The sequence below is a fragment of the Aspergillus viridinutans genome, assembly GCF_018404265.1.
Source record: "Aspergillus viridinutans IFM 47045 DNA, scaffold_3, whole genome shotgun sequence".
Lineage (NCBI taxonomy): Eukaryota > Fungi > Ascomycota > Eurotiomycetes > Eurotiales > Aspergillaceae > Aspergillus > Aspergillus viridinutans.
This window is the reverse complement of record NW_025091219.1, coordinates 1,188,217-1,213,304: the sequence shown is the minus strand read 5'-3', so window position 1 is coordinate 1,213,304 and position 25,088 is coordinate 1,188,217. Positions and strand designations below refer to the sequence as shown.

At 50.1% G+C, this 25,088-nt stretch overlaps 10 protein-coding genes across 10 annotated transcripts; 6 read left to right on the top strand and 4 right to left on the bottom strand.

The window, feature by feature from the left end:
* Positions 1–431: 431 nt before the first annotated feature.
* Positions 432–3,067, bottom strand: Aspvir_005383 (putative AP-1 adaptor complex subunit beta; the record flags this gene model as incomplete). Its single annotated transcript, XM_043268600.1, has 7 exons — positions 432–888; positions 945–1,306; positions 1,358–1,926; positions 1,985–2,622; positions 2,686–2,817; positions 2,905–2,925; positions 2,991–3,067. 7 exons carry the CDS (start codon positions 3,065–3,067, stop codon positions 432–434), a joined length of 2,256 nt encoding a protein of 751 aa, XP_043124535.1.
* A 1,252-nt stretch (positions 3,068–4,319) lies between these two features.
* Aspvir_005382 (epoxide hydrolase family protein) lies at positions 4,320–5,842 on the bottom strand (the record flags this gene model as incomplete). The annotated part of the gene is made up of 7 exons (XM_043268599.1): positions 4,320–4,418; positions 4,474–4,629; positions 4,686–4,806; positions 4,864–5,023; positions 5,101–5,109; positions 5,162–5,434; positions 5,488–5,842. The coding sequence occupies 7 exons, from the start codon at positions 5,840–5,842 to the stop codon at positions 4,320–4,322; spliced, it is 1,173 nt and encodes a 390-aa protein (XP_043124534.1).
* Positions 5,843–6,270: 428 nt separating this feature from the next.
* On the top strand, positions 6,271–7,619 carry Aspvir_005381 (uncharacterized protein; the record flags this gene model as incomplete). The annotated part of the gene is made up of 2 exons (XM_043268598.1): positions 6,271–6,479; positions 6,542–7,619. The coding sequence occupies 2 exons, from the start codon at positions 6,271–6,273 to the stop codon at positions 7,617–7,619; spliced, it is 1,287 nt and encodes a 428-aa protein (XP_043124533.1).
* Positions 7,620–7,765: 146 nt separating this feature from the next.
* Positions 7,766–8,685, bottom strand: rpnL (proteasome regulatory particle lid subunit rpnL; the record flags this gene model as incomplete). Its single annotated transcript, XM_043268597.1, has 2 exons — positions 7,766–8,044; positions 8,122–8,685. The coding sequence occupies 2 exons, from the start codon at positions 8,683–8,685 to the stop codon at positions 7,766–7,768; spliced, it is 843 nt and encodes a 280-aa protein (XP_043124532.1).
* A 497-nt stretch (positions 8,686–9,182) lies between these two features.
* Aspvir_005379 (S53 family peptidase) lies at positions 9,183–11,020 on the bottom strand (the record flags this gene model as incomplete). Its single annotated transcript, XM_043268596.1, has 2 exons — positions 9,183–9,465; positions 9,522–11,020. The coding sequence occupies 2 exons, from the start codon at positions 11,018–11,020 to the stop codon at positions 9,183–9,185; spliced, it is 1,782 nt and encodes a 593-aa protein (XP_043124531.1).
* A 2,439-nt stretch (positions 11,021–13,459) lies between these two features.
* On the top strand, positions 13,460–16,747 carry Aspvir_005378 (uncharacterized protein; the record flags this gene model as incomplete). The annotated part of the gene is made up of 5 exons (XM_043268595.1): positions 13,460–14,077; positions 14,129–14,803; positions 14,906–15,577; positions 15,647–16,105; positions 16,160–16,747. 5 exons carry the CDS (start codon positions 13,460–13,462, stop codon positions 16,745–16,747), a joined length of 3,012 nt encoding a protein of 1,003 aa, XP_043124530.1.
* Positions 16,748–17,622: 875 nt separating this feature from the next.
* Aspvir_005377 (putative tubulin-specific chaperone c) lies at positions 17,623–19,038 on the top strand (the record flags this gene model as incomplete). Its single annotated transcript, XM_043268594.1, has 4 exons — positions 17,623–17,749; positions 17,821–17,981; positions 18,041–18,772; positions 18,832–19,038. The coding sequence occupies 4 exons, from the start codon at positions 17,623–17,625 to the stop codon at positions 19,036–19,038; spliced, it is 1,227 nt and encodes a 408-aa protein (XP_043124529.1).
* Positions 19,039–19,895: 857 nt separating this feature from the next.
* Positions 19,896–20,519, top strand: Aspvir_005376 (uncharacterized protein; the record flags this gene model as incomplete). The annotated part of the gene is made up of 1 exon (XM_043268593.1): positions 19,896–20,519. The coding sequence occupies one exon, from the start codon at positions 19,896–19,898 to the stop codon at positions 20,517–20,519; it is 624 nt and encodes a 207-aa protein (XP_043124528.1).
* A 295-nt stretch (positions 20,520–20,814) lies between these two features.
* Aspvir_005375 (uncharacterized protein) lies at positions 20,815–22,381 on the top strand (the record flags this gene model as incomplete). The annotated part of the gene is made up of 5 exons (XM_043268592.1): positions 20,815–21,121; positions 21,175–21,300; positions 21,353–21,986; positions 22,039–22,256; positions 22,305–22,381. The coding sequence occupies 5 exons, from the start codon at positions 20,815–20,817 to the stop codon at positions 22,379–22,381; spliced, it is 1,362 nt and encodes a 453-aa protein (XP_043124527.1).
* A 934-nt stretch (positions 22,382–23,315) lies between these two features.
* On the top strand, positions 23,316–25,001 carry Aspvir_005374 (esterase-like/phytase family protein; the record flags this gene model as incomplete). Its single annotated transcript, XM_043268591.1, has 3 exons — positions 23,316–23,605; positions 23,671–24,851; positions 24,913–25,001. 3 exons carry the CDS (start codon positions 23,316–23,318, stop codon positions 24,999–25,001), a joined length of 1,560 nt encoding a protein of 519 aa, XP_043124526.1.
* Positions 25,002–25,088: the final 87 nt, after the last annotated feature.

Below are 25,088 nucleotides of genomic sequence, written 5' to 3'. Positions count from 1 at the left end.
GGCTCCGAGTACAAGACAATTGCAATCAGAGACTGAATTGTAAAAGAATGAACGAAGGCGAGTCTGGCGATGATTCATCCCACCTCAGAACTGAACTATCTTCAAAAACGCCGCGGGGGAGGACCATGCCTGTTTGGGGGTTAGCGTCTCCGACAACGGCACACCTAACTCACGTGTATTAATGGTTGGCGCTCTGGTATCTTGGCATCATGATACAAGGAGGTAGTACTCGAACTGGATCCAAGCATAGTCAATCAAACGAACGAGCGAGAGAACACACAAAAATAAATTTGGTTAACTATGTAGGTTAATTATTATCCAGCTCGGTGCGAATCGGACAATGGTGTGGGATCTATATCAACAACTGTAAATACTACTCCTGACCTTGAGAAGGCCACGCCGAATCATCAAATAACCAGAGCTTCCCCGCGTTAGAATAGTGACAGAATATCCTCATTAGTCTTTTTTTGCTGACTGCCCCCCGGGGGTGGCGATGTGGTGTTGGCGGAGAGATCAAGGCCAGAGAAGCCGTTCATGAGATCCGCAGCGGCACCACCGCCGTTGGGAACAGCGCTGCTGGCTGATGCGGCGGCACTGCCACTGTCGCCGAACACGCCAAGGAGGTCATCCAGGTTGTTGCTGGGGGCAGGAGCGGGTGCGCCAACAGCAGGAGACTCTACTCGCACGGGAGTACCGGCGAGACCCTCGAGACCGGACATTCCACTAGCAGGTTCTTTCTGAGTCGAAGCGGGAGCTGCGCCATCGAAATCGATATCCAGGAGGTTCTCGATGTTGCTCTGGGCCTGTGGCGGGGGTGTAGCACCCGTGACTGCGGCAGCCGCAGCGGCTGCAGCCAAGGGGTTTTCACGGGCGTTTTGGATTTGTTCCCTGTTCCATATATTAGCTGACTGCTCAAGAATGGATTGAGAAGCAAGGTAACGAACTCAATAGCAGCGCGTTGCACAGCATCTGCACCAAATCTGCCCTGGCCGACAAATTGCTCTGGTGGTTTGTGGTAGACGGATGCAAGAGTAGAGAGTTCACCGATCAGCTGTTCAAGAAGAGCGGGGGGTAGAGAGTGGATCGTCGTAACGATTGGAGGCTTCTGGGAAAGAACAATGTTCTTGGTAGCATTGGGATCGCTTGTGTTGGAGAGAAGACGCCAGTAAACGTAGGCTCGGTCACGGACATCGGGATTATCGTTCTCAGCCGTTGCCGCCTGGAGAACTTTCTGAACCAGTCCTTGAGCCTTCTCAGGCCGCTTCAAGAATAGTTTTACGACGGCAGTAAGAATCTGAAGCTGGGTCTGATTAAAGAATTAGCTTTGGCATCCACAAGTCGAGCGCAGCAACCAGACCTGTGAGAATTCTTCGTTGAACCCTTCCACAAACCCAGCCAGAATGTCGCCAGCATTGCTGATTTTCTCTGCATATTCTCCCACGATCCAGATGAGCGCGGCACGGGCGTTTGGTTCATCCAATTCGTCAATGCATTTGCAGAGAGTAGGGATGATGCCTTCGTATCCAGGGTATTTTCGGAAAATGTCTTTGATGACAACAATAGCCTCCTGTACGACGTAGTTCACTTTGGTGTTGATCAAATCCAATAATGTGTTTACACACTTCTCGCATGAACCCTCGATCTTGATGGCAACCTGGCCTATGGCTCTTACGGCGCGCCGCACGAAATCCATGTCGACCTCCAATGCGTACTCCCGCAGCTCTGCGAGGAGCTGATCGACGTTGCGGTCGTTGGCTATGCGGACCATAATTTCCAGTTTCTGGAACTTGACATAAGGAGGGTCATTGTACTTGCAGAAGAAAACCCGCAACTCTTTATTCAGAATATCGGGCTGCTTCTGCAACAACAGATCGATGTTTCGCAATGCGACATATTGTACCTCCGGAGCGGAGGACACCAGAGTCACTATATAGATATCAGCGTGCCATGCCTTCGGGATAACAAGTCGGCTTAAGAGGAATACCTAGAGGGGGCGCCATCTTCTTCAAGTAGTTGCTCGACAACTCCTGCTTGATGTTCTTCATGTGCAGGAAAACGACCTTGACCGCTGCCAGGACTACACTTGGATTGGCATGTTGAAATTGCGGCGCGACTCGCTCGCAGATGTGCTCTGATTCTGTCACATCACTGGTTTTGTATTCTGCCAGAGTCGTCAGGATTGTGACCCGACCCCACTCCGTACATTCATTCAACGCCATCAGCATCTTGCGCAGTATGTTAGATGTCACTTGGAGGGCTCGAGCCTCAGGAGCGGCATGATGGATCTCTGAAAGCGCGGTCACCGAGTTCGCAACCACCATAGGATTTGGATCGCCGATCATTTCCTGCAGCATCTCAAGGAAACCATTCTCCAAACACAATGAAGGATTCAAGTCGAATAGCTTCGCCACACAGATCGCGGCGGTCTTTCGGACATAGGGTGATTCATCCCGGAGTGTCTTGCGAAGTGGTTCCTCCATGTAGTCAACCATTTTATCCACCCGAATACATCCCATTGTTCTGATAGCCAGTGCTCTAATCAAGGGGTTGGGGTCTTCGGAGTCTTGTACAAATGTATTCACGGCGAGAATGCAAAGATCCGGATGAGATTTGGCGTAATTCCTTTTTTGAAGCATGGTGGATCAGCGAACGGAGCGGCCACCGAGCAGAATCAGGAACACTCACATGAGATATAGATATACAAGCTTCTTCTGTTCAAGATCACTCGTCGCAATATTCTTGAGGACATCAGGGAAAAGAGCAGAGACATCCTTTCCCAGTGTCATGGCCATGATGGTCTTCTGAATGGCTTCCTTCCTGGAACAGTGTTAGAATGCACTCTCAATCAGCGGCGCAAGTAGTAAATGGTCAAAAGAGCTGTGAAAACAAAAATATTCCACATACCGTTCGTACGCATACTGAGATCTATCATTCCGGTCAGCGACACAGTCCGCTCAATGAAACTTACGCAGGGTGGAGGGACTTCGTACACAAGACCAGCTCGCAATTCAAACGTCTCTCCTTTTCTAGGCACTGCAAAAGCGCCGCGGATCCTGCTCATCGCCATTTTGAGGCACGAAAGCTTCAGCGACGACTAGGTCGCGCCTCCGCAAACAATATTTTTATCGTAGGTGAGAAGTAGTGCTTCGTTGCGGACCACTGCGGGGAATTCGGCGGCGAAGCTTCAGGGACCAGTTCGACTCAAGGAGACGTGATCGATGCAACACTTGGAATGAGACCGGGATCCCGAATTCCCAAATTGGTCTCCAGTTGATAGAGAAAATAGAAAAGGCGGAAAGTATGGAGCAATCCGTCTCCCTCAAGGGTGCTGGTGAGGTTAAGGAAAGCAAATGGTCTGGTCTGGTCTAGGTCAATTGTCACGGGCCCAAAAGCTGTCCACAAAACGCGGCTCATGATTTCCCCAAACCGGAGCCACCACCAACCCATCCGACTCCGTCTGGTCCACTTCGGGTCCCTAACTCTTCGAGGATTCTCTGATTTATTGACCCTGTTATAGCCAGCGCATTTGTTGAGCTAGGATTGATGTCATGGTAGGTACCGGCTTGTCAGGATGGATGTCAATTATTCATTTTCATTGCCAGGCGAACCTCCCTAATCTGCGACGCCTGTTCGTCGAGGCAAGAACAGAGGCTGAAGAGAACGAGTACTCAAGGACAGCTGTATGTTCTCATCTACCGTATTTAGTGCAAGACCCTATGCTGAAGATAATTGCAGTTCTACAACCTCGTCCTCTTTATCTCCTCGGTCGCCGTCTTCAGCTTAGTAGCACAACGAATGAGCGGCTCGAAGTCAGGAAGATGATGAACGCAATGACGCTTTACTTCTATCACTTCGTCAATATAAGAGTGGCACATCGTGCTGTCAAATGGCACATTCTACTCCCTGCCAATATCAGAGGACTCGAGAGGCAGGCAAGATCCCAACGTCAAGGTCAGAGGCGAAATTGACATTCACAAGAGTGACCATCAAAATGTCAAGGGATTTATCGATAATCAAGCATTCATTATTATGCTCTCGAAAGACGAGATGGCTTGGTGGACTCGGTCACCTGCCTTTGTCTGCGTTCTTCTTTCACTCTCAGTCAGGGCATACGAGGCTAAGCGGCACCATGTTGGAAGCAGTGGCTGTCCCTATCTACTATGTCTGCCTACCTGATTAGCTCACAGGATGCTATGTGTCCAGTGAAGCTCTATACTGTGGAACAGGTGACAACATGCTACGGCTTCCTCATTAACGTTCAATTGAAGCAAATCGCTTGAGGCTTACTTCTGTTCTTAACATGAATGGAGCTCTGGCTATCACTTCGCCGCCGCAATGCTTGGCCAAATCTGCTCAATGAATCCCGTGAAGTCCGCTTTCAGGTCCTGGGGTCGCTCAAGCGCCGCAAAATGGCCGCCCTGAATAAGAGAGTTAGCGGGTCAGATGAATTTGAATGGAGACCAAGGTTCATACCTTCTGGTGATCCTTGAAGAATATCAAATTTCCTGTTGTGGCCACCCAGGATTTAGGAGCCGGATAAAGTTCCATGGGAAAATAGGAAAAACCAAATGGTTTCTGGATGAACCACCGTGTACTCAATTCAGTGGTGAATTTTCTTTGAGGAAAGTCCTGTTTCACCTCTTGTATCAGCATCCCTCCTACTCCATTAGATCGGGTCCCCAAACCTCGCGGTAAAAGTAGATGGCCCGGGGATATGTCTCGGTAAACCAGTACAGAGAGACAAAATCTAGGATGGTCTCTAAAGGAAGAGGATCATCCACCCAATCGAGGAATTTCTCTCCAACCCTAGTCACGCGGTTTAATGGGATGTTTTGCGCTTTTGAGCATCATCATCATGCTTACCAGGCCAGCAGAGCCATGGGGTTGGTAGACAGGACAAGACCTATGGTGCTTGGTCTAGTGCCTTGTTCGATTGCATATGCTGTCCCAGTCGTCAAGAAGGTATTCCGCCTCTCTACTCCCCGTTTCTCAGAGGCAGACAGGCTGTCATCTGAACAGCCCTCTGGGCGTAGGACAGTAGTGAAGTTCACTATTGCTTGTTGGCACCGCCTCAGACAGGCACAGAAGAAATAAACTCACGGTGAGCCGCTACAGCAACGTCAGTATGCATTACAGTTGAAGGCATGAACTTAGAACTGACCTTTACAGCTTTCGAAATCCACTGCCAGCACCCTGGAGATGCGACTTCCGATATCTCCTCCCTGGGCTATATAGCCGCCTCCGAAACCAAGCCCTTTCATCAACTGGTCCATCAATCGTGCCACGTCATGGCTCTTATACTCCCTGTCCAAGGGTGGACCAGACGAGAACCCATAACCCGGAAGCGAAGGCACAATCAAGTGATACGGCAATGTGGTCGGAGTGTATTCCTCCTTGAACAGTTGAAGCATGGGGAGAAACTCCAGAAAGCTTCCTATAGTTTTTCTGTAAGCACGGACGAAATAAGCGAGGGCAATCAACCATTACCAGGCCATCCATGAAGGAAGATCACAGGAACTGCGTCTTTCTTTTCCGAGAACAAAGCGGCGAAGTGCAGCGATATGTCCTCGATCTTGGTTGTGAACTGAGGGAAGCTATTGATACGGGCCTCAGTGGCTCTCCAGTTGTAGTCGTTCAACCATTTCTCTCGCATGGTCTTCAGCCAGTCGGATGTGACGCCATATCGACGGTCCTGTTGCTGGTTCTCGAGTGTAGGTGGAGCTATCTTAGCGAGCTTCACCAGGGTCTTCAACTCTGTTATCTGTTCATCTGGAAAGGCTACTCGAAACGGAGTTGGGACGATGGTTGCTGTTGAAGGAAACTGGCTGAATGGGACAGACATGGTGATAGTTGTTGATGTAGGGAAGATAGTTATGCTTCATCTGAGACTCTACATTATGGTGACATATATACCTGCGGATTTCCAAGGCGTAAGGCCCCCAGTATTAATAATAACAGAGGATGCGAAAACAGGCTGCAGTGCGGGGTAAGTCAACCAAAAAAGTAGGTATGGATATCATCCATTGCGATAAGTGATCACCACGTATCCGTTATGGCCGAAGCTGTATAGTTTCCTCGTTAGGAGGAATGGGACCAAATTCAAAGCCGTGTCCTAAAGTGGGATTAGATAGAGACAAGGCAGTTATATTTTCACCGCCCTCATTGTCGGTCTCTAAACATTATTTCTGCGGGAAAAGCTGGAGGAAACTGTATGGGTATCCTGAGGGGGTAAAAATTGAGGTAGGGTGAACGATATAATAACTCAAGAGGATGTTATCAATTCCTCAGCACCCCGCGTCTGCAACGACCACCTTCCTCGACCAACCACCAAGCTGTCTTCAATTTTGCCCTGCAGCACCAAACAACTTTATCATAGGCACCTATCTGCTATCCGAGAACAAAGATAGCGATGGAAACGTGCAGCAGACGAAGACTGGAAGCCTCCAATTATGGAACCTCAATCCGCTGAACAATGAACTGTGAGCCCTGTATCATCTTCCTCCCAAGTTCCAGGCTGACCGGTAGACTATACAACACTCAGCTCTCTCATTCAGAGACTAGCACTACCATATGCTGTCTTTGATCTTCATTTCCATCCGAGAGATCCTAGCATGCTCGCCATCGCCACAAGCGCCGCATCCGTGGCCCTTTTCAAAATCTCAACAGACCCCGAACCCACCATCAGCCATCTATGGACCTTACCCGTCCACGAGGATCCCTCAACCCCGGCTTTGTTCTTAGCCTGGGCCCCTCAGAACTGGTTTCCGAGAGGCGACCAAGACGGGTTCGCCGTCACATTCTCCGACGGCCGGACGAGCGTCTATGGCACCTTCTCCGCCGACAAGGCAGAGGCAGCGCTAACAGAGCAATCCAACATTATCGAACAGGGGACATTTGAAGCCACCCAGCCCATAGAAGTATGGTTCGTGGCTCTGGCGTCACTCCGCGATCCCGCATCAACTGAGGAACGCAGTATTCCCCACCTCTTCACAGGGAATGACTTCGGCTCGCTGCATACACGCCAATTCAGTGCGCAAGCGGGAGAAGGAGAAGAGCCTTTGGCGCCGCTTGTCCTCGACTACGACGACCGTGCCCGCCACCATACGGCGGGAGTAACGAGTATTCTCCCTCTGCCCCTTCCGCTTCGTGAAGGCGCGCCCTTGCTGGTTACGGGTAGTTATGATGAGTACCTGCGTGTCTACCATGCCACGGGTAGGGGCCAGGTGCTCGCTGAAGAATGCCTCGGGGGCGGTGTCTGGCGACTACAGCTGTTGAAGACGGAGCAAAGGCCTGCCTCGGAAACGGAGGGCGAAGGGTGGAGGTTTCTGATCCTAGCTAGCTGTATGCATGCTGGGACAAGGGTCGTGGCGGTGAGGTGGAAACCTCAGGGGGCAGATGACTCGGGGTCAGAATGGAGTATTGATGTCCTGGCCCAGTTTACGGAGCATGAGAGCATGAATTATGCATCTGATGTGTGGAAACCGGAGGGAGGATACGATTTGGAAGGCAAGGATATATCGGAGCTGGTTTGCGTTTCCAGCAGTTTCTACGACCGAAGAGTCTGTATATGGACAGTAGATCTACAGACGGAACAACCTCAAATTCAATCAGAGGGGTAAAATAATGGAATTTATTTGTCATGATAGAATAACGCTCGAACAAAATCATGATGCAACGCGAGAGGTATACTAATACAACCCCACCTGGAACCCGGAAAAAACTCAAAAAGGGCAAATGGAAGTCGTCGCGTAGATCTGTTGATCAACTAGACAATCGTCTCCAACTCGCGAGCGTAGCCTATCGTGTTCTCGATGACCGTGCTGCTTGCTACCAGGATGTCCTTCTCAGACCGAGCCGCGGCCTCGGGCTCGACTGGGAAGTATATCCGTCCATCACGGAGTACCCACCCTCGCTGCTGAGCGAACTCAATAACAGCTCCCTCGGAGTCGAGGAACAAAAGATTCTTGGCGTTAGAAATGGGAAGCGAAGGATACGCTTTCTCGGAGCAGTCCGCGATTTCACTTCGAATAGTTCCAACAAGGACCTATTGACATAAAATCATCAAAAATTGTTCAACAGCAGACCAAAGGACAAATTTCTATGGAAGAAGGATACACTCACGTTGGAAAACAAAGCAAAGTCCTCCGAAGGCACTCTCTCCGAGTTGGTCTCCCTCCACACCTTGTCATAACTTCCCTCCATCAAGCTCCGCTCCAGGTCAACGGGGTATTTGATGTACAGATCATCCTCCACGCGCTTGCCCTGTAGACTCGCCTCCTCAACCAAGCCTTCCAACACAGTGTGGAAACTAGTGCTATCACCCATGCTCAGCAAAAGCATCAGATACAGACCTGTAATCTTGCTCCGCTGGCTAGACCTAGCATCCACATTCGCTGAGTCCGTGATATCCCTCTCAAGGTCGTAAAAGGGCTGCAGCTGCTGGTAATATCTCGTGAAGCCTTGTGCGTCGGTTTGTCGAATGGAGGCAAGGGCTCCGAGTTCCAGAACTTCACGAGAAAGCGGGATGAGCTCAGATGGTGTAGAAGGTGTGGGAATCAGCGCATTCTGAAGGAGAAGAGTCCGCTTTGCTCGGCTGAGGAGGTTGTTGGCAGCATCGAGCTGCTTGCGGTTGAGAGCATTATGGAGCTCTGAAACGAGGGACCGGAGCTCGGCGCTGTCTGCCATGATAGTGACGTCTTCTTGATATTCTCTTGTCGGGGGCATAAATGATCTATTCGAGAATGGTCAGAGCCTGGTGGAAAAAGAAAGAAAGACTATAGAAGCAGTGTGATGGTCTAGGCGGAGGTTGGTTGATGTTGCTGTCAGCTCCCAAGAGCTTCTCCGGCGACAGTATTGTCTTGGCGGGCGGTCAGCGCGTCACGTGATCTGACGTATCTTTTCTGGACAGTTACCAGTGTGGAAAGCATCTTCGTTCAACTTCGGCGTGCCTACGGTAAACCACTACTGCCAGTCTGCAATACCAGTTATCATTTTGGTACTATCGTGATTGTGTATCTGCTTACTGCAGCTATTGCCTGATCGCCCTACGCAGCCTGGATCGCTAGGCAGGGGAGGTCCTTAAGGTGCTTACAAGGGCTCTGGGGTATAGGAAAATAGTATACTAACTTATTAAAGCATTAGATTACCCCTTCTTTTTCTCCTTCTTAGCCTCATAAGGTACTTTAAGCGCTCTTGGCTAGTTTTACCAGAGTATTATAAAAGGGTGTTCCAAGCCCGGTAACAGGATCCCATCCCGGCGTTGCGTTCCAGCTTGCATGGGGAACCAGTTGTTCGTTGCTGGCGCCAACATAGCAACCCGATGAGCCACCATCAACAATATCTGTGAATCCTGTCTGGTTGAGGGAATAGAGCCATGGATTTAAGAATCCTAGTCTTGGCAGACTATCCTCAAGTCGGGCAGCATTTAATCGCGAGACGATGGCTGCAAATACAGGCGCAGATGCACTACAACAAGGGTTAGCACGAAGTTTCTAAGAGCGACATTCATTTTAACAACGGACCTTGTGCCGCCTATTTTCAACTTTTCCCCGTGATCAATGATGACAAAGTTACTGGCCTGAGCGGCAACGTCAGGGAAACCTCTCCCGCTCGGGTTGTATAAACCGTTCCATCTGCTTCCGAGCTGCTCTAGGTAGCCCTGAACGCTCGAATCCTGATACGACGGACGTGGAAAGCGATCTGAGAAGCCTCCGCTAGAGAAGCTGATTGCTTTCTCGGGTTGGACATCGTAGGTACCGCCAACAGCGGTAACAAATGGACAGGACGCCGGGAAGACAGGCAGGAATCGGGTTCTGCTGGTTCCATCGTTTGTTGTGCATGTTGAACCGACGCCCGAATCACCGCTACTGAAGATGACAGACACACCGCGTGCGCCGAGTTGCGCGAAGAGATTGCAAGTTGCGTTCGAGTATGATTCAGGGACGCTTTGCTCATCTTCGCCATACGAGGTTGAAAGAACGGCGGGAAGTTCTTCATCTGGAAGATCAAGAAGGTAATGAAGTTGATCCAAGTAAGGCTCATTGGTCGACACGTTCGTATCCGGCTGACCTTCCTCAGGCACAACTGGTCCTCGGCCTCCCGTTGTATAGTAGGTTCCAAGCGTTTTATACGCCAGAGAGTAGGCGTATTGGACGTCTAGGCTGGCTTCAGCACTGCTTATCGACGAGTTCTGCAGATTGAGACCGCCATTTATCGAGACCACAGTGAAGTTGAAGTCTGTCGCATTGGGTGCATACAAGCTCATGAAATTCTCAAAGTCTTCATAGCGTGCGTACTGATCTAGGAAGCCGGAAACTCCCAATCTGTTGCGAGGGTCGGGTTTGGCACTGGTATCATATATCCCGTACAATTCGCGAAGGCAGTTCGGCGTTATGGTTGCGGAGCAATTCGCCGCCAGCTCTTCCAGGCTAGCAGCACTTCCTTGGAAAAGGGGTTGCCGTTCGTGCCGGACAGGTCGTCCAAAGCGGGTTGTTGGTTGGATCATCTGAATATAACGGTGGATGTCATCGGGAACGGAATACTCAAGCGTTCTGACTTGCGTCGTATTTGTCTCCGCGTGCTGGAAGGCGTAGAAGCGCGTTCTTAGCATACGTTCCGCCTGTGAGACCGGGATGGTGAAAGTGACCCAGTTCCCATGATTTTCGATCGAGCCAGCAGGAACTTTCTCTGATCTCAGCCAGGAAAGGACTTTGTCTGAGGCCTCGTCGGAAGGACGCAGGAATTCCCTGACATCGTCACGCTTCATATGTTGTCCATAGCTCGAGTGACCCGGTGTTGACATGTCAATGACCCTTCGCTCGAATTCGGCGCCTCTATCCTGGTTCATAGCCAGCCGAAACCTGACCAATTCAGACGCCGGTGCTGCATCGCGCTTTATCCAGCCGTCGGGCACGTCTCTGAGCTGCTCAACGATCGCGTACCCGGACTCTGCAGCTGCGCCAAAATCAAGGCAGCAAATACAGAGGGATAGGATCCCTATCAGGAACGCGAATGGAGCCATGTGAGCTACACGGCACTGAAATCGCGTATCTAGACGACAATATAGCGATGAGACACACGGCAATAGGCAGACAGCGAGCCTTGTGTTATCTGTGACTTATAAGATGTGGCGAAGCCAGTATCCGCGTCTCCTGCGGATTAGCAAATAACAATGGCTGCAAGTGACCAATATAAGGGTCGTCCTGGAACCGTGGCACCCGGTACATGTACACGCGAGGCGCAAACTCAATTGGGTACACAGTACCTACTTGTACTGTACAACCTTGTGGTCTGTCTACAGCTAATCGCTTATTTCAAGGGTCGCAAGGGAAAAGGCGCATGCCAACGTTCAGCCATTCACGTCACCAAGGCAGGGAATGTGACTACTTGTTGGCCAGTACTTGGAGGAGCAGAATGACTGCAGAAGCGCGATTGTCATAGTCTGCGCCTTTCCTGGAGAAGACCCTGCATTAGGGCTGTGACTTAGTGGGGTGCGATGACTGATTTCTTCGTTCAGGGACTCCATATTACCAGTGACATGAGAGTAGAAAGCTTTAAAGGCCGGAGCCTGGAGGTGAGAACGCCATCGTCAGGGCTCGGTAGTTTGACGGCTTGACACTTGACGCCGTTAAGTTCCGGGCATCCATGCCGGGTAGCGGCATAAGCTTCTCATTCTCATCCCTATGGAGCTTCTATGATGACCAAATTGGGAAATGGGGAAGCAAGGGATGATCACGTTCGAGCCAGTCATAGTCCATAAAAGGGATGTCTGAGCCGCGGTTTAAGTGGATTATGCTTTTTTTGTTCCATGACCAAGTGGACCTGATTGCCCGCTAGGCCCAATTTGGCGGATGATCGCCCACCTATCAAAAGGTACCACTAGCAACTATGTAAATACCTGAGTCTAGGTACCTTACCTTAGCTATCCCAGAAACCAGCCTCCTGGACATATGATTATCTCCTCAGCGCAATGGAGAAGTGACGGGCGTAATGGTACATACCAGCTTAATATTTCTGAAGTCGGTAGTTGGTTCATGGGTCGTTAGCAGCGGTCTCAAAAGATCTCCTCCTTCTCATTACCTTACACCTCTTGAGAAGTGGAAGAGATAGCAAAGTTTGTGTAGTGGTATGAGGCTGGATATGGGCCATGGCTATAGTCTCCGTCAAAACAGCTTAATATCTACTTACATATACTAGGTGAATAAACACTGACATCGTCAATGATCTGAAGTCTAACATCTGTCCTGGTGACATGGTGCACGTTCACTCAATCGCAACAGAAATCACTTAATTGGTCACAGTCTACGGAGAATTCAGGTCCTATCAAGGTCAAGAGGAATGCAGCAATCCTACTGAAATACAGCTCTTTGTCTCAAGCAGAAATAAAGCATATTTTCCCTCTGGATGCTCGAATCAGAAACTTAGCCTTGGTATAGAAGAGTGAATGATGGTGCAGCGCAACTTTAGCTGTATCTAGTGAGTGTAACACATACCTTAGAGATAGTTAAGTAAAGAGTGTTGATTTTGTTGCTGGGAGGGTAATGGTAGACCCTATTGAGTAGGTGTTAGACTATAGCACAGCTCATCAAATCGTCAAGACAAACTTCTAATATAATGCTCATGATATAAGGGGCTTTGAAGTATAGGTATATATATTTTACGCAGGCTGAGAGTGCAGTATTCATCATAATAATCACAGTAGTGCACTCCAGGTTTTTAAGCCAATAGATTAATACCTAGGTGGTCCTCTAAGAATTTGTGGCCTAATCTTAGAGAACTTAGACGTCTCTAAAAGACAAGAAGCCTTTCTCAACCCCTCATTTGTTGAGCTACTTCACATTGCTGGGCTGAGATTTTTAACACTATAAGCGTGCTCCATCTTAAGTAAAGTTCTTCAATTCGGATGAGCAATGCCTTTACCTGTCACTAATGCAATTGTCTAGTTTCTTATCTGCATCTCTGCAGACGGCGGATAAGTTCATAACTTCGTCCTTCCCTGCCACTTGTGCCACGTCAAACTGAGCGACCTGGAGATTAACAACACATTCGGAGAGGGCGCCGATGATCATCCGGCAATTGAAGCGAATACTCCTGGTTGGTTGTAATTTGCGATGCAGAAGATTCCTCAGCGCAAACAGCAGGGATTCTGACTGGCCAGACAATATCGGCAGTGTAAGACACCAACGCAGCCTCGCATCAGCGGAAAAGAAAACGCTGCAGCAAACGCCCCTCCGAACATTTCACAGGATGACATGGGTCTCCGTTTGCTGCCATCGCCTAGCAAGGTGCTAGAATTGCATTTTCTCCATCTCCATCTACTCGATAAATTCATTGCGGCTTCCCATCGACAATAGGGTTATTATCCACGTCCAAAGTGGGAAAACTGTCGACGAAAGCGCGGTAGATGCGATAAATCCCTTTAGCATTCAAGTCCCGCAGGACTGTCAACCCCGCCTTCTCCATGTCACATCCTCTCGTGGCAGCTGTGTGGGAACAACTCGGTCGTCGCGATGTAGGCAACATTCTGAGGGAGATCATCGGCGAACATGCGGCAGAGCTGGCTGTATTCCAGATGCAAGATGATGTCTCTCGAATCGAACCGCTTATACGACCCGTGCTTTGGATCAAGGCCATCTTTGACTTACAGCGAGCTTATCTGCAGGGCTTGACCAATGTGCACGATTGTCATCCTTACTTTTTGCCGTACCTCTTGCCTTCGGAAGCGATTTTCTCAACCCTTATGTACCTGATCCGGGTCAAATCAGACTTATTTCCGTCTAATACCCCGGCGCCTCCCGACTTTGCTCGGCATCGTCATTTCATTGCGCAAGTTCTACTTGGAGGAATCCGACTGCTCCTGTTGCGTGGTGACGCCATTCCACCCGATCTGAGATTCAACCTGGAGCGGGCGATGAGGGCAGCATGGCACCATCCCGATTTATCCAGTGCGGAAAGTTATCTGGTCATGGACCTATTACCACGAGCGATAGATCAGATTGGTTCTCCAGAGCTGTCAAAGAAGCAGAGCACTCTGCTGGTCTCCAATAATACATCTCTTCCATCTTTCGCATCAGGACTCGTTAGTGTGGCCATTCTCATCGCTGATCACACTGGGCTGATTTGACGACAGTATCCCTTTTCGATAGCCCCGGAAACTCTGATGACAGATCTGTTGACAGGTGTTGTCGCAAACAAGACAGACTATCTAGCCTCGTTTTTTACTCTGTTCGATATCATAAGTGCCGCCGAGTTTGCACTTATCCAGTGTCATGTTGATCGTCGCCGTATCTCACAAGAGCAAGGGTATTCCAATACCGCGGCAAGCAAGGTAGAAGAGGCCTTCGCACAAGCTCAAGAGACGCGGAAGAAGCTAGTGAGGACTGTAATGGCGGCATTCGACGATGAATTTTCTGCACCATCTCTCCAGGTCCTCGCAACTCTCATATTGAGCCATAACGCTGAGGGACAACCGCCGCTACAAACTCGGCGCATCAGGGACAGCTGGACGCGCCTTTTACGCATTAGAGGCGTTCTGGAAGATTCTCTGGGGCTTCTTGTCAGATGGCTCATCAATCGCCGAGTTCAGATGTGGGACTGCAATGGGGAGCTGGAGTCGATCTCCCAGGATTACCAGCGTCATCTGACACAGTGGCTTCAGAATGCTTCGTTGCCGGATCCTGAGGCTCAGCCACAGAGCCGGGACAAGCGGACCAGCATTATGTACGCTGTTGACTGTCCTGCAGTTCACATGGTCCCCAAGGCCCTCCTCGAAGAGCAGTTGACCAGCCGCGACACACTCTATGAGGTATGATATTTCACGTTTCTCAGACGCATTTACACCAGGCTATGCGAATGTGGACTCGTCAAATGAGTTTACCATTTCCTTCCCAATTAACTTTTTCACCAGCATTTGCAGGAGAACCCAGAGTTTCTCACGCTGAACATTTCCTGCCCGTTATGCCCTGGAGATATTCGAATTCAGCACGCTCGCATGATCAAACCGCTAGGACAGGCCTCAACTGCATTGCAAGATGTATCCGAGTCAAACCGCAATAGACGGTATTCTGTAGCAGACTCTGCTTCCAGAGATACCACATCGCAATCAAGTTCGACTAGTCACACTACCAGCTTAGACCCGAGTGAATTCCCCAGAAGCCCTGTTTCGCCCATAACACGCACCCTCGGCTTCTCTGATCTTATGACAAAGCATTCGAATACGTCTGTCACGGAGCTGATTAGTCCACTTTCATCGCATGCCTCTTCTGACCAATTGCGCGAAAGACAGGGCACCAGGAGTCTTACTAGGGAGCTCAAAAGCGTGAAGATACCTTTTCCAAGCGGGGCGTCACTATTCAGAAAAGCCTCCACCAAGCAAAAGTTACCGCGGCAGCCACGGTCCTGCTTCTCCGCGACAGGACGGACTCTGCTCCTATGGGGAGCGGGTACCAGCTGGGTCATGCGGTTTGCGCTTTCAACTGTGGAAGGGCAGAGGAGCAAGGGTCACAGATACGACGTGTCTGGGGTTCAATATGCTGCAGCGGGAGACAAACGCTGCGCTGTGATCGCCGCTGTTGGAGAGGTATTCGCGTCTCAATTCTGCCTGTTGATCCTGTTGACTCTTTTTTTCGGTTTGCTAACTTGTTTCTAGCATCTCGAGCTGCTAATATTCGAGAGCACTGGCACCATCGCTGATGCGTACCTGACGATTGAGTCTGGACTCCAGAATCAGTCCATACCATCTATATGTATGACCGTGTCACGTAACGACAGATTTGTCGCCTTCACTATCAGGGAAGAAGTCCGAGTATATGAGATCGGTGCAGGAGCTATACGAAGAGTTCCATTGGGTGAGCATTTGGATCGATACCCGTTGCTTGAAGAGCCGCCTTCGGGAGCGGCAACTCCTTCAAAGGAAGGGCAATACGCCAACAACCAAACCAGACCAAAGGCAGTTATTGAGCGAAAGATTCAATTCTCCGTCGATGAAAAGCACCTTGTTGTAGCAACGCACCTGGGCGACCATTGCGCTTATGTCGATGTCTGGGGCTGGAATGCTGGACAATGGATAATCACGCCGGACAAGTCAAGGTCGTTCAAACTTCCATCAGTAAGTGACATCACTTGAGCGATTGTGTCGCGGCGTTGGTGCTAACACCACAAGTGGATGGCCAATGATGGAGACCTCACATGTGTTTTCTACGACAGCTTCCATTTCACTGTCATAATGACAGCATTCTTGGGAAGAGAATCTCCGATGTTAGTCTCTCTTGCTGACCCGAACATCGTCAGCGATCCGCTCAGCATCAGGATCGTTCATGCAGCACAATCGCCTTCAGGGACACGGTTCGCCATGGCAAATGGTGCAGGCGAGATCTATATGTGCGAGTGCAAGGCCAATACTCTCCTCACGCCATATCAACTAAAGAAAGCTTCGACCAAGATAAGCCTGGATGCTTTCAAACCTGGGAATTTGACACTGTCCTTCCCACAGGAAAATGAGATCCTTGCCTTTTGGGCTAAGGATGGTAAATTATCACTCAGAGCAATCAGGTACAGTGAGGGTGCGGAGGTAATTAATGATTTTGACCTGCGCCCGGACTTTGACCGTCTAGTTGTGGAACGGGTCCCAGCCGGGAAATTTCCAGCACAGCGACGACAGAACTCATCGCTTTCAAATCAGTCAGTTGCGGAGATGGATGCAATGCCGCCTGTTCGGAGACCTGACATGGCGGAACTGCCAGCGATATAACAGTATGTAAGTTGGGCGATGCAATCAACGCAAAGCGGTGGTAGTCTGGAATTTAGTGCATGATCTTATAGGAACATGTATTGATGTGACAAAGACGTCACGGAATCTGGCCGTCCACAGTATCAGAAACATTGTTATTGTAATTAGTCAGATAGAGCCGTCAAAGCACTCTGCTGTATTTACAGGAAAGGAGATGTTGACAGCCGCTCAAAGAGGAAAGTCAGGTGGTGACACACGGAATAGCAGACCTAGACTATACCACAAATGGCTAGAAAGGGGAGTGTCTTGCCCGGAATACCAATTCTCCGGATTCCTACAGGTAGGATTGGGAGTGGTGATCAACGTCACCACTAGCATATGATGAGGTAGCTGTGGAGGGTTGCTTCTGGACGACAGAGCACTCAACACTTGATGTCTAAGAGTCCAGAGCTGAAATTTTAGCTTGCCATTCTAGGTGAGTAAACATGTTAAAGAGATTTTCTGCAAGCCTGGCCATCGGGTTATCAGCTTAGCATCAGACAATACCTCTCTAGATCAGAGCATGCGACACTCAATTGCCCCTCCCACTTTATTGGTGTAACTGGGCCTTTGGACTAATACTTGAGTTGTTCCTAAGGCATATAGGCAGATTGTATTGCAATCCCATGTTCTGTCCACCACTTTCTTAACGGCCGCCAAATCCTACCTTGAGCATTTATTAAGTTGCTGAGTTGTGTGCACGTAAACTGACTATACATTGGAATCTCGGCGTCGACGTCATCACTACATCCCCCGGCACTCTCAGACGACCTTTAGATTCCCGAGAAGCCGACGACACATGATATCTTCTCCACATCACACTTTGCTCTCAATTGTTTTCTTTCACTCTATCAACAATGTCGCAGCCTGCTTTCGAGTTCGATTCATCGCGCCGGCCGTCGCAGGCCGAGAATCAGACCGTACTGAAATCCGAGATCCCGCTGAAGGAACGATTCTTCCGTTACTTCCAACATGAGATTACCGGTATGTCTCTGTGGTCTTGTCGTTTTGCGTTTGTTACCAGAATCATCTGACGTCGACGTACCCCCCTGCAGCTCTTCAAGAAGAGATGGACCGTCTGGCAGACACCTCCCTCATAGGAGGGGAACGGACGGATGCAACCGACCATTGCCTGGCTGGAATTGCAAGATTGTCTAATGAGGTTAAGGATGCAGCAAGCTATATTCCGACCTATGATCAACGTGTGTATGCAGAGGTAGGTCAATGACCGTCATAGCCTTGGTGTATACCTCGTTGATGGTGTTGTCTTGTCAGGCCATCAAAGCACTTCAGGACAAGCTTGCCGAGACACGCTCTGCGTTTGAGCCACGCCCCAAATTTACCTTCAAGACGAAGAAGAATGCATCCGCTGTCTCGCTATCAGATGCGGCCGAGCTAGTTGCCCAAGGCCACGGGGGTCTACCCGGCTACCTCTCCCCAGAGGCATCTTCGGTTAATTCCTCCGCTGGCCAGACGCCGAATTACCCATCTACACCTTTGTACGAGCCAGATTTCCTTCAGCCTCACCGGCCAGAAGTGGCACCGACGTCGGTTCCGGCCTTTTCCACTGGTATTAGTGAAACTGAATCGAAATACAAAGGAGACTCCCATAAGGGTAAGGCCTTCGCGGCCACTGCTGTGTCTTCTGTCTCCGTAAACGATCATTATGGTCTCCATATTATGCTTCCTGCATCAGGCTCGACAGCGGCTGTACCTGCATCTATCACATCTTTGAACCATTGCGTCGTTGATATGTCCATACCGACTGCAAACGGCAAGCCATATGCCAGTCTCACTGTCAAGGATGTCGATGAGAGCTTATTGATCTGTGGCCAAATTGACGGGCCAGCACATATAACCGATGTTAAAAATAGCGTGATTGTGGTGTCGTGTCGCCAATTCCGCATGCACAACTGTACTGGCGTGGACGTGTACCTGAGCAGTTCCAGCAACCCAATCATTGAAGATTGCACCAACATTCGGTTTGGCAGAATCCCCAGAGCATATGTAAGTAATCATTCTCTGGCGAAGACCACCAATTTCAATGCACGTACTCATGTTCCCAGGCTCTGGACCACGATCGTCCGGATAACGAAGACCGCTGGAGCCAAGTTGAGGACTTCAAATGGATCAGGCCGGAACCAAGCCCGAACTGGAGCTTGCTAAGTCCTGAGGAGTCGATTCCAGAAGAAGTGTGGGCTGAGATTGTGCCCGGTGGCCCTGGGTGGTCACTCGAAGACATACTACGCGCGATCAATATTGTCAAAGATTAATTGTTTTTCTCTACGATGCACGGTTAACCATGCGATGCAAAGCATTTCCTGGAGAGGAATCGCCATTGCTGAGTTGTCCCTCAGCCCAATTCTGCTTCGAAGCCGTGCCTTGGGTTCTTCGGTGGGTATCAATGACTATGGTGCTTCAAGTTTTTGACATACTTCGCAATGGAGAATAGGCGTTATTTACTTTGAGTAGTATATGTCACTCGCAGATAGCAATCCATTTTGATGAATCATTCTGTGCAACTCTCATTAAATCTGTTTGTTACTCAAAATTAGTAACATCCTCAGGCACGATCATGGCCTACAGAATGCGGATTGTGCCTCTCCAAACCGATGACCCTTTGAATGTACTTTACCACTCTGGTTACCACTTTGCCGGGCTGGATATAAACGTATGATTTAGCTTAGAGCTAATAAATGGCTATTCTTACGTAGCTAGTATTCCCTATTGATCCGTGACTTTACTTTGGTAGAGAATGGCATATTGGGCCTGATTTCAAGGCATTCAAAATAATGTTGGCCATATAGATGCGAGATGGCTGCCCGTTGCCAGCCAATCAGCGCCAGGAGTGAAAGTGGAAATTCGATATCAGTGGAGTTTCGCTCCGCAATTCAAGTTGCCTACTTAGCTACTATCAACAACTGGTCGAAGCTCTCGGGTACCTTATCTCACGACCTCAATTATGTCACGGTCATTCTCTAAGGGTTCTAATTAACCCGTACTCCGCTCATTTCTGCCTGGGACTTCTATGGATTGTGGCTTGATGATCAATATCGATGTCTTTTATGTTGGGACATGAGAAGGACACTCCATCGGCGACATTCTCATCCTGGGGTCGGCTTAATTCAAAATGCCCGCCAACGAACAAAGAAGTCCGGAGAGTCATGAAGAATTCAGCCATTCAAGCTCGTCTACCAAACCCAGCAACTCTACAGCTTCGGAAGATGTGTATGTCGAAGATATCTCTTCTCGCGATTCTGGATATGACGGCGATATCGAGGTGGTGAAGCCGTACGCTATTGAGGAACCAGAGGATGAAGCTCCTAGGGTCGTCCCTAGATTAGCCATTTCGCCCGTTTCAAATGATGCCGAATCATGGCAAGGAGAATTGGTAGATTCAATGCAAGATCTGCACTGCGACTCAGATCATCCTGACTGGCGGTGCCGTCCGAGCCACAAGAGAGGAAGGAAGAGGAAAACACCCACCTTCGCGGCAGGAAATTCCGTGCCTGGTCGACGACAAGTCTATGAGACAGCTCCCGATATCCAGTACGAAGGACCCAGTGCGAGTCCAAAGAGATTACGACGACGAAGCATGCGCCCCAAAGAAGGCCTAAGACCTCCTCTCTCACCACGCAGCTCGACTGAAACCGATTCCCCTGCAAGCCTTAGTCTGAGTCCTCAATCCACGGATGCAAGCGGGTCAAGCCCGAGCAATAAACCTAACGTTAGTGATGACATGGACATAGATTGATTTACGCATAAAAAGCATACTATTTCTAAAATGCCTTGAATCGTCCTGTCGTTCCATGAATCACGTGATGATACACCTAATCCGGCAGGGTTTGAGGAACAATTCTATGACGTCAGGCGGTTCTCATTGCGGTCACTCACTCCGACTGGGGGCAACTGATGTCGTGGCCGCTTCTCACCTTTTCTCTGCTTGTCGTACGTTTTGATTGCTCGCAAATCAGTCGCATTAATCGTGACATCTCAGATCCGTGCAATTGGCCCAATTCTCCATCGCGAGCAAACACAATTCTCCCACAATGGCCACTAGAACATCGTCGCGCCAGGCCGCTCAGAAAGCGAAGGAGGCCATCACAAGCACCAGCGAAATCAAGCCAAAGAAGACCACCGGTGTGAAGCGCAAGGAAACCACCGAAAAGGGACCAGAACCAAAGAGGGGAAAGAAAGTCGATCGCGAGCCAGAACATGAGAAAGAAGAGAAGGAACAGGGGCAGCAAAAGCGCGAAGAGAAGGACCGGCCAGAACTGAAAGAGCAGGTGAAGGAGGAAGCGGTCCCCGGACCCGGTGAAAAGGACGAAAAAGAGGAACAGGAAAAAGCCATAAGACGTACGACCACATTGATGGGATTCCTTACGCCGCATCAAGCTGACAGTGACCAGAGCTCAGTGAACAGCCCGAAGAGCGAGCAGAGAAGCCAGAACAAGAGGCCAAAGTAGGTGCAAAGGAAGAGGCTGCCCCAGAACCTCGTGAAGGCGAGAAAGAGAGTGAGGAGAAAGGCGCCAAAGGTAATAAAATCTGCGGAGATATTTGGCCAACGCTAACAGTAACTACATGCAGAACCAGAAGAGAAGCCTACTGAAGCGCCGGCAAAGCAAGGGGTTGAAGCAGGAATCAGGAAGTCGCAAGAACGTGAAGACATTGTACCTTCCAATATTCTCGAAAAGGGAATCATATACTTCTTCTTCCGGCCTCGAGTCAATGTTGAGGATCCACACAGCGTCAAGGACGTTGCCCGAAGTTTCTTTGTTCTACGTCCGACCCCTCTGGGTGCAGTGTTGGACGCCAACCAAGGCACGGTTGCAGCCGACGCACGCTGTCGCTTGATGATTCTGCCAAAGAAGAAGTTCCCTACTTCGGGTAGAGAGAGAGACATGGGATTCGTGGAGAAGGCCGGAATATCCATGAAAGAACTCCACGATAGCTTTATGGTGGGCGAGAAATATGAGACATCGACCCGAGGAGAACGTGCCGTTCAAGAAGCGCGACCATATGCGGAAGGAGTCTACGCCATAACCTCTGGAAAGCGTGCCTCACACCTGGCCTACATTCTGACTATTCCGCAAGAACTGGGCTCAGTTCAAGATGACTTTGGTCTTCATAGCCAAGGCAGTTGGATTCTTCAGTCGAAGAACCCCAAATATCCTGGCCCGTCCTTCGCACAGCTTCCCAAAGACCCCGAGTATCCGGAAAGGTGAGTTGATGATCGTGCGATGATAGCATAGAAACTGACTTCTCCATCGCAGCGTCCGCCAAAAGTTCGGAGATTATAGATGGGTTCCCTTGGAGCCTGAGTTCATCGACTATCCCAACGCACAGTTCCTCATGATCGGGGAGGCGACCGACGAGCTTGGAAAGGCAGCTACTGCAGAGCCTGGTAAGAAGGAGGCGCATGAAGAGCAGCCAGGCGAGGAGTTGGAAAAGCTGGAGCAAGAAAACGAGGAGAGAATCGAATCTCTAAAAGGTCAGTTATCCCATGCTCTGCTTCGCTACGGCGCTGACCCGCACACAGGCGACGAAACTGTTTATGAAGACCTAGGACTGGATGCGAAGAACTATCCCAAGGTGCCAACCACCTGGAACAAGTAGAATCTGGCAACGGGTGTACAATAGGTGCTTCGAGATGAAGCTTCGGATTATGATTCCGGACATAACGGGCAAGAAACATCCAATGTAGTAATACTGAACTTGATGTTATTTGTTTTAATGATAGTCCTGCTTTGAAAATGTTCAATGGTGGAAAAGCGCTTCCATCAACTGACCTAAGCATGAGCTGCAGAAGATGGCAATCGAACGGGCTCTCTACGCCTCCCGAAACGCCAACGACTGTACGGTTTACGCGGCGTCAGATCGGGGCTGTTCAATGTACGAACCTTGAGCTATCTCCGTTGTCCAGTGATTCTTATGCGGTGTATTGAACAAACAGAATTACTAGCACAAAAGTCCAAAACTGGAGCAGCTGTGTGAGGAGACGCCCTACATTACAATGATCAAATGGGCCCCTCGACAGTAATATATCGCATGTGGTCTATACCGGGGACGTTAAGGAGCATCTAGACGGAGGGAAATCCAATCCAGAAATCCGTTCCCGAAATTTACAGTGATATCTACTCGTTCCTTAAAGGACTATTATCTAGCTAATGCCGGGTGGGGGTCGAGTTTCCTGCAGCCAAGATGATCGGGCTTTCTACTCGTATCACAGAGCGAATGGGATTGACAATCTTCACCACGTTCAACGCAAGCTGCCAGGATCTCGACCTTCCCGCGAGTCATTTGCCTGCTAACACCACGAGAAACCGGATGTCTAGATACATACGGAGTTACCCCTAAGCGATTCCATCAATATCATTGTTGTTCATTCGATAGCGATACATAATACATAATGCAAGGCACCTTCCGCAGCGTCTGCTCTGATTGGGACGCTCCTCACATGCCAAGGTCAACCATGAGGAGTATTAAATCGCCTGCTTTCTCCTCCCCAGTCGAGGATGTCAGGAGGTTATCTTAAGTGGCAGACAGCATCATGAGATTGAATCCATTGGTGAGTGTGCTGCCATTGACAGCCGCCGCCACAGCTGGCGCTCTTACTCGGCACAATTCGTCCAGTGTCGTGAACCAGACAACATGTGGTGGCACAAGCTACGAGTATACTGGGCTTGCGGGATACGGATTCATTCCGTCCAATGCGGTTGATAAGTATGGTGATACGTTAGGAGGCATTGGCAGCGCTATCGCTATCGATCAAGACTCCTGGCGCAAGACGGGCCGTGACTCGTACTCTGGCATCATCTACTGCTTGCCTGATCGTGGCTGGTAAGTTACGCTAATACCATGGCCATTGAAGCCTTGAATTGAAATCTGATCTGCTTCGATTGTAGGAACACCAACGGAACGCTCAATTTCCAGTCGCGTATTCACAAGCTGGCCATCTCGTTCGAGCTGGCACCAGGCGCATCTGCTGAGAATCCATCGAAGCCGAACCTGCAGCTAAAGTACCTCGACACCATTCTTCTGACCGGTCCCGATGGCGAGCCTACCACAGGTCTTGATGCAGACGCCACGGGCTATGCCTCGTACCGCGGCTTCCCCCCTCTCCCCGCAGCCACATACATCGGCGATGGCTTCGGCGGCGCAGGCAAGGGAGGAAAGAGGATCACGATCGACGCCGAGGGCCTCGTCCTCGACGAGGAGGGCTTCTTCTGGATCTCTGACGAGTACGGTCCCTACGTCTATAAATTCGACAAGCACGGCAAGATGGTGCTAGCCCTGCAACCGCCTCAGGCCTATCTTCCCCGTCGCAACGGCACCATCAGCTTCAGTGCCGCCAGTCCGCCCCTCTATGCCCCCAACCAAATGCCTGTCCCAGAGGATCCCAAGACAGGCCGCAACAATAACCAGGGCTTTGAAGCTCTTACTATTTCCCCGGACGGCAAGACGCTGTACACCATGATCCAGTCGGCGCTGAACCAGGAAGGCGGCCCGAAGAAGAAGAACCGCCAGCCCGCGCGGCTGCTGGAGTATGACATCTCCTCGGGCACACCGAAATACAAGCACGAGTATGCCGTCCTCCTGCCCAATTACAATGATTACACGGAAAAGGATCCATCGGACGCGGCAAAGGTGGCGTCCCAGTCGGAGATCCACCAGCTTCCCACCGGCGATTTCCTTGTTCTCTCGCGCGATTCCGGCTTCGGACACGGGCAGTCCGAGTCCCTCTCCGTCTACCGGCATGCGGACGTCGTCTCCATTTCCGAGTCTACGACTGATCTGAAGGGTACATATGACGCCGCGGACGGATCCATCGCCAGCTCGAAGGGTGTCTTGGACTCGGGCATCACCCCGGCAGAGTACTGCCCCTTCCTGGACTTCAACGTGAATCCAGAACTAGCCAAATTCGGCCTTCACAACGGCGGCGCGCAGGACGCTGGTCTTTTGAATGAGAAGTGGGAGAGTCTAGCTCTTGTGCCGGTTGACCCGCGCGGGAACGAGGATAAGCACTCCAAGACGAGGGAGTATTTCCTCTTCAGCTTCAGTGATAATGATTTTATCACACAGGATGGTAGGTTTCATGAAGTGTTTCGCCTCCTCCAGCACAAGTATGCTGACTACCACTCGTACAGGACGCATGAATTTTGGCCGCTTCAAGTACGCCGATGAATCTGGCTACAACCTCGACAACCAGGCTCTGGTTTTCAGAGTGAGGTTTTAGCTTGGATGCGCTCCCTATAGAAATAGTAATGAATATGTTATCCAACCATGTTAACTATTGATAGAAGACATCGTGCTTGGCCGAAAT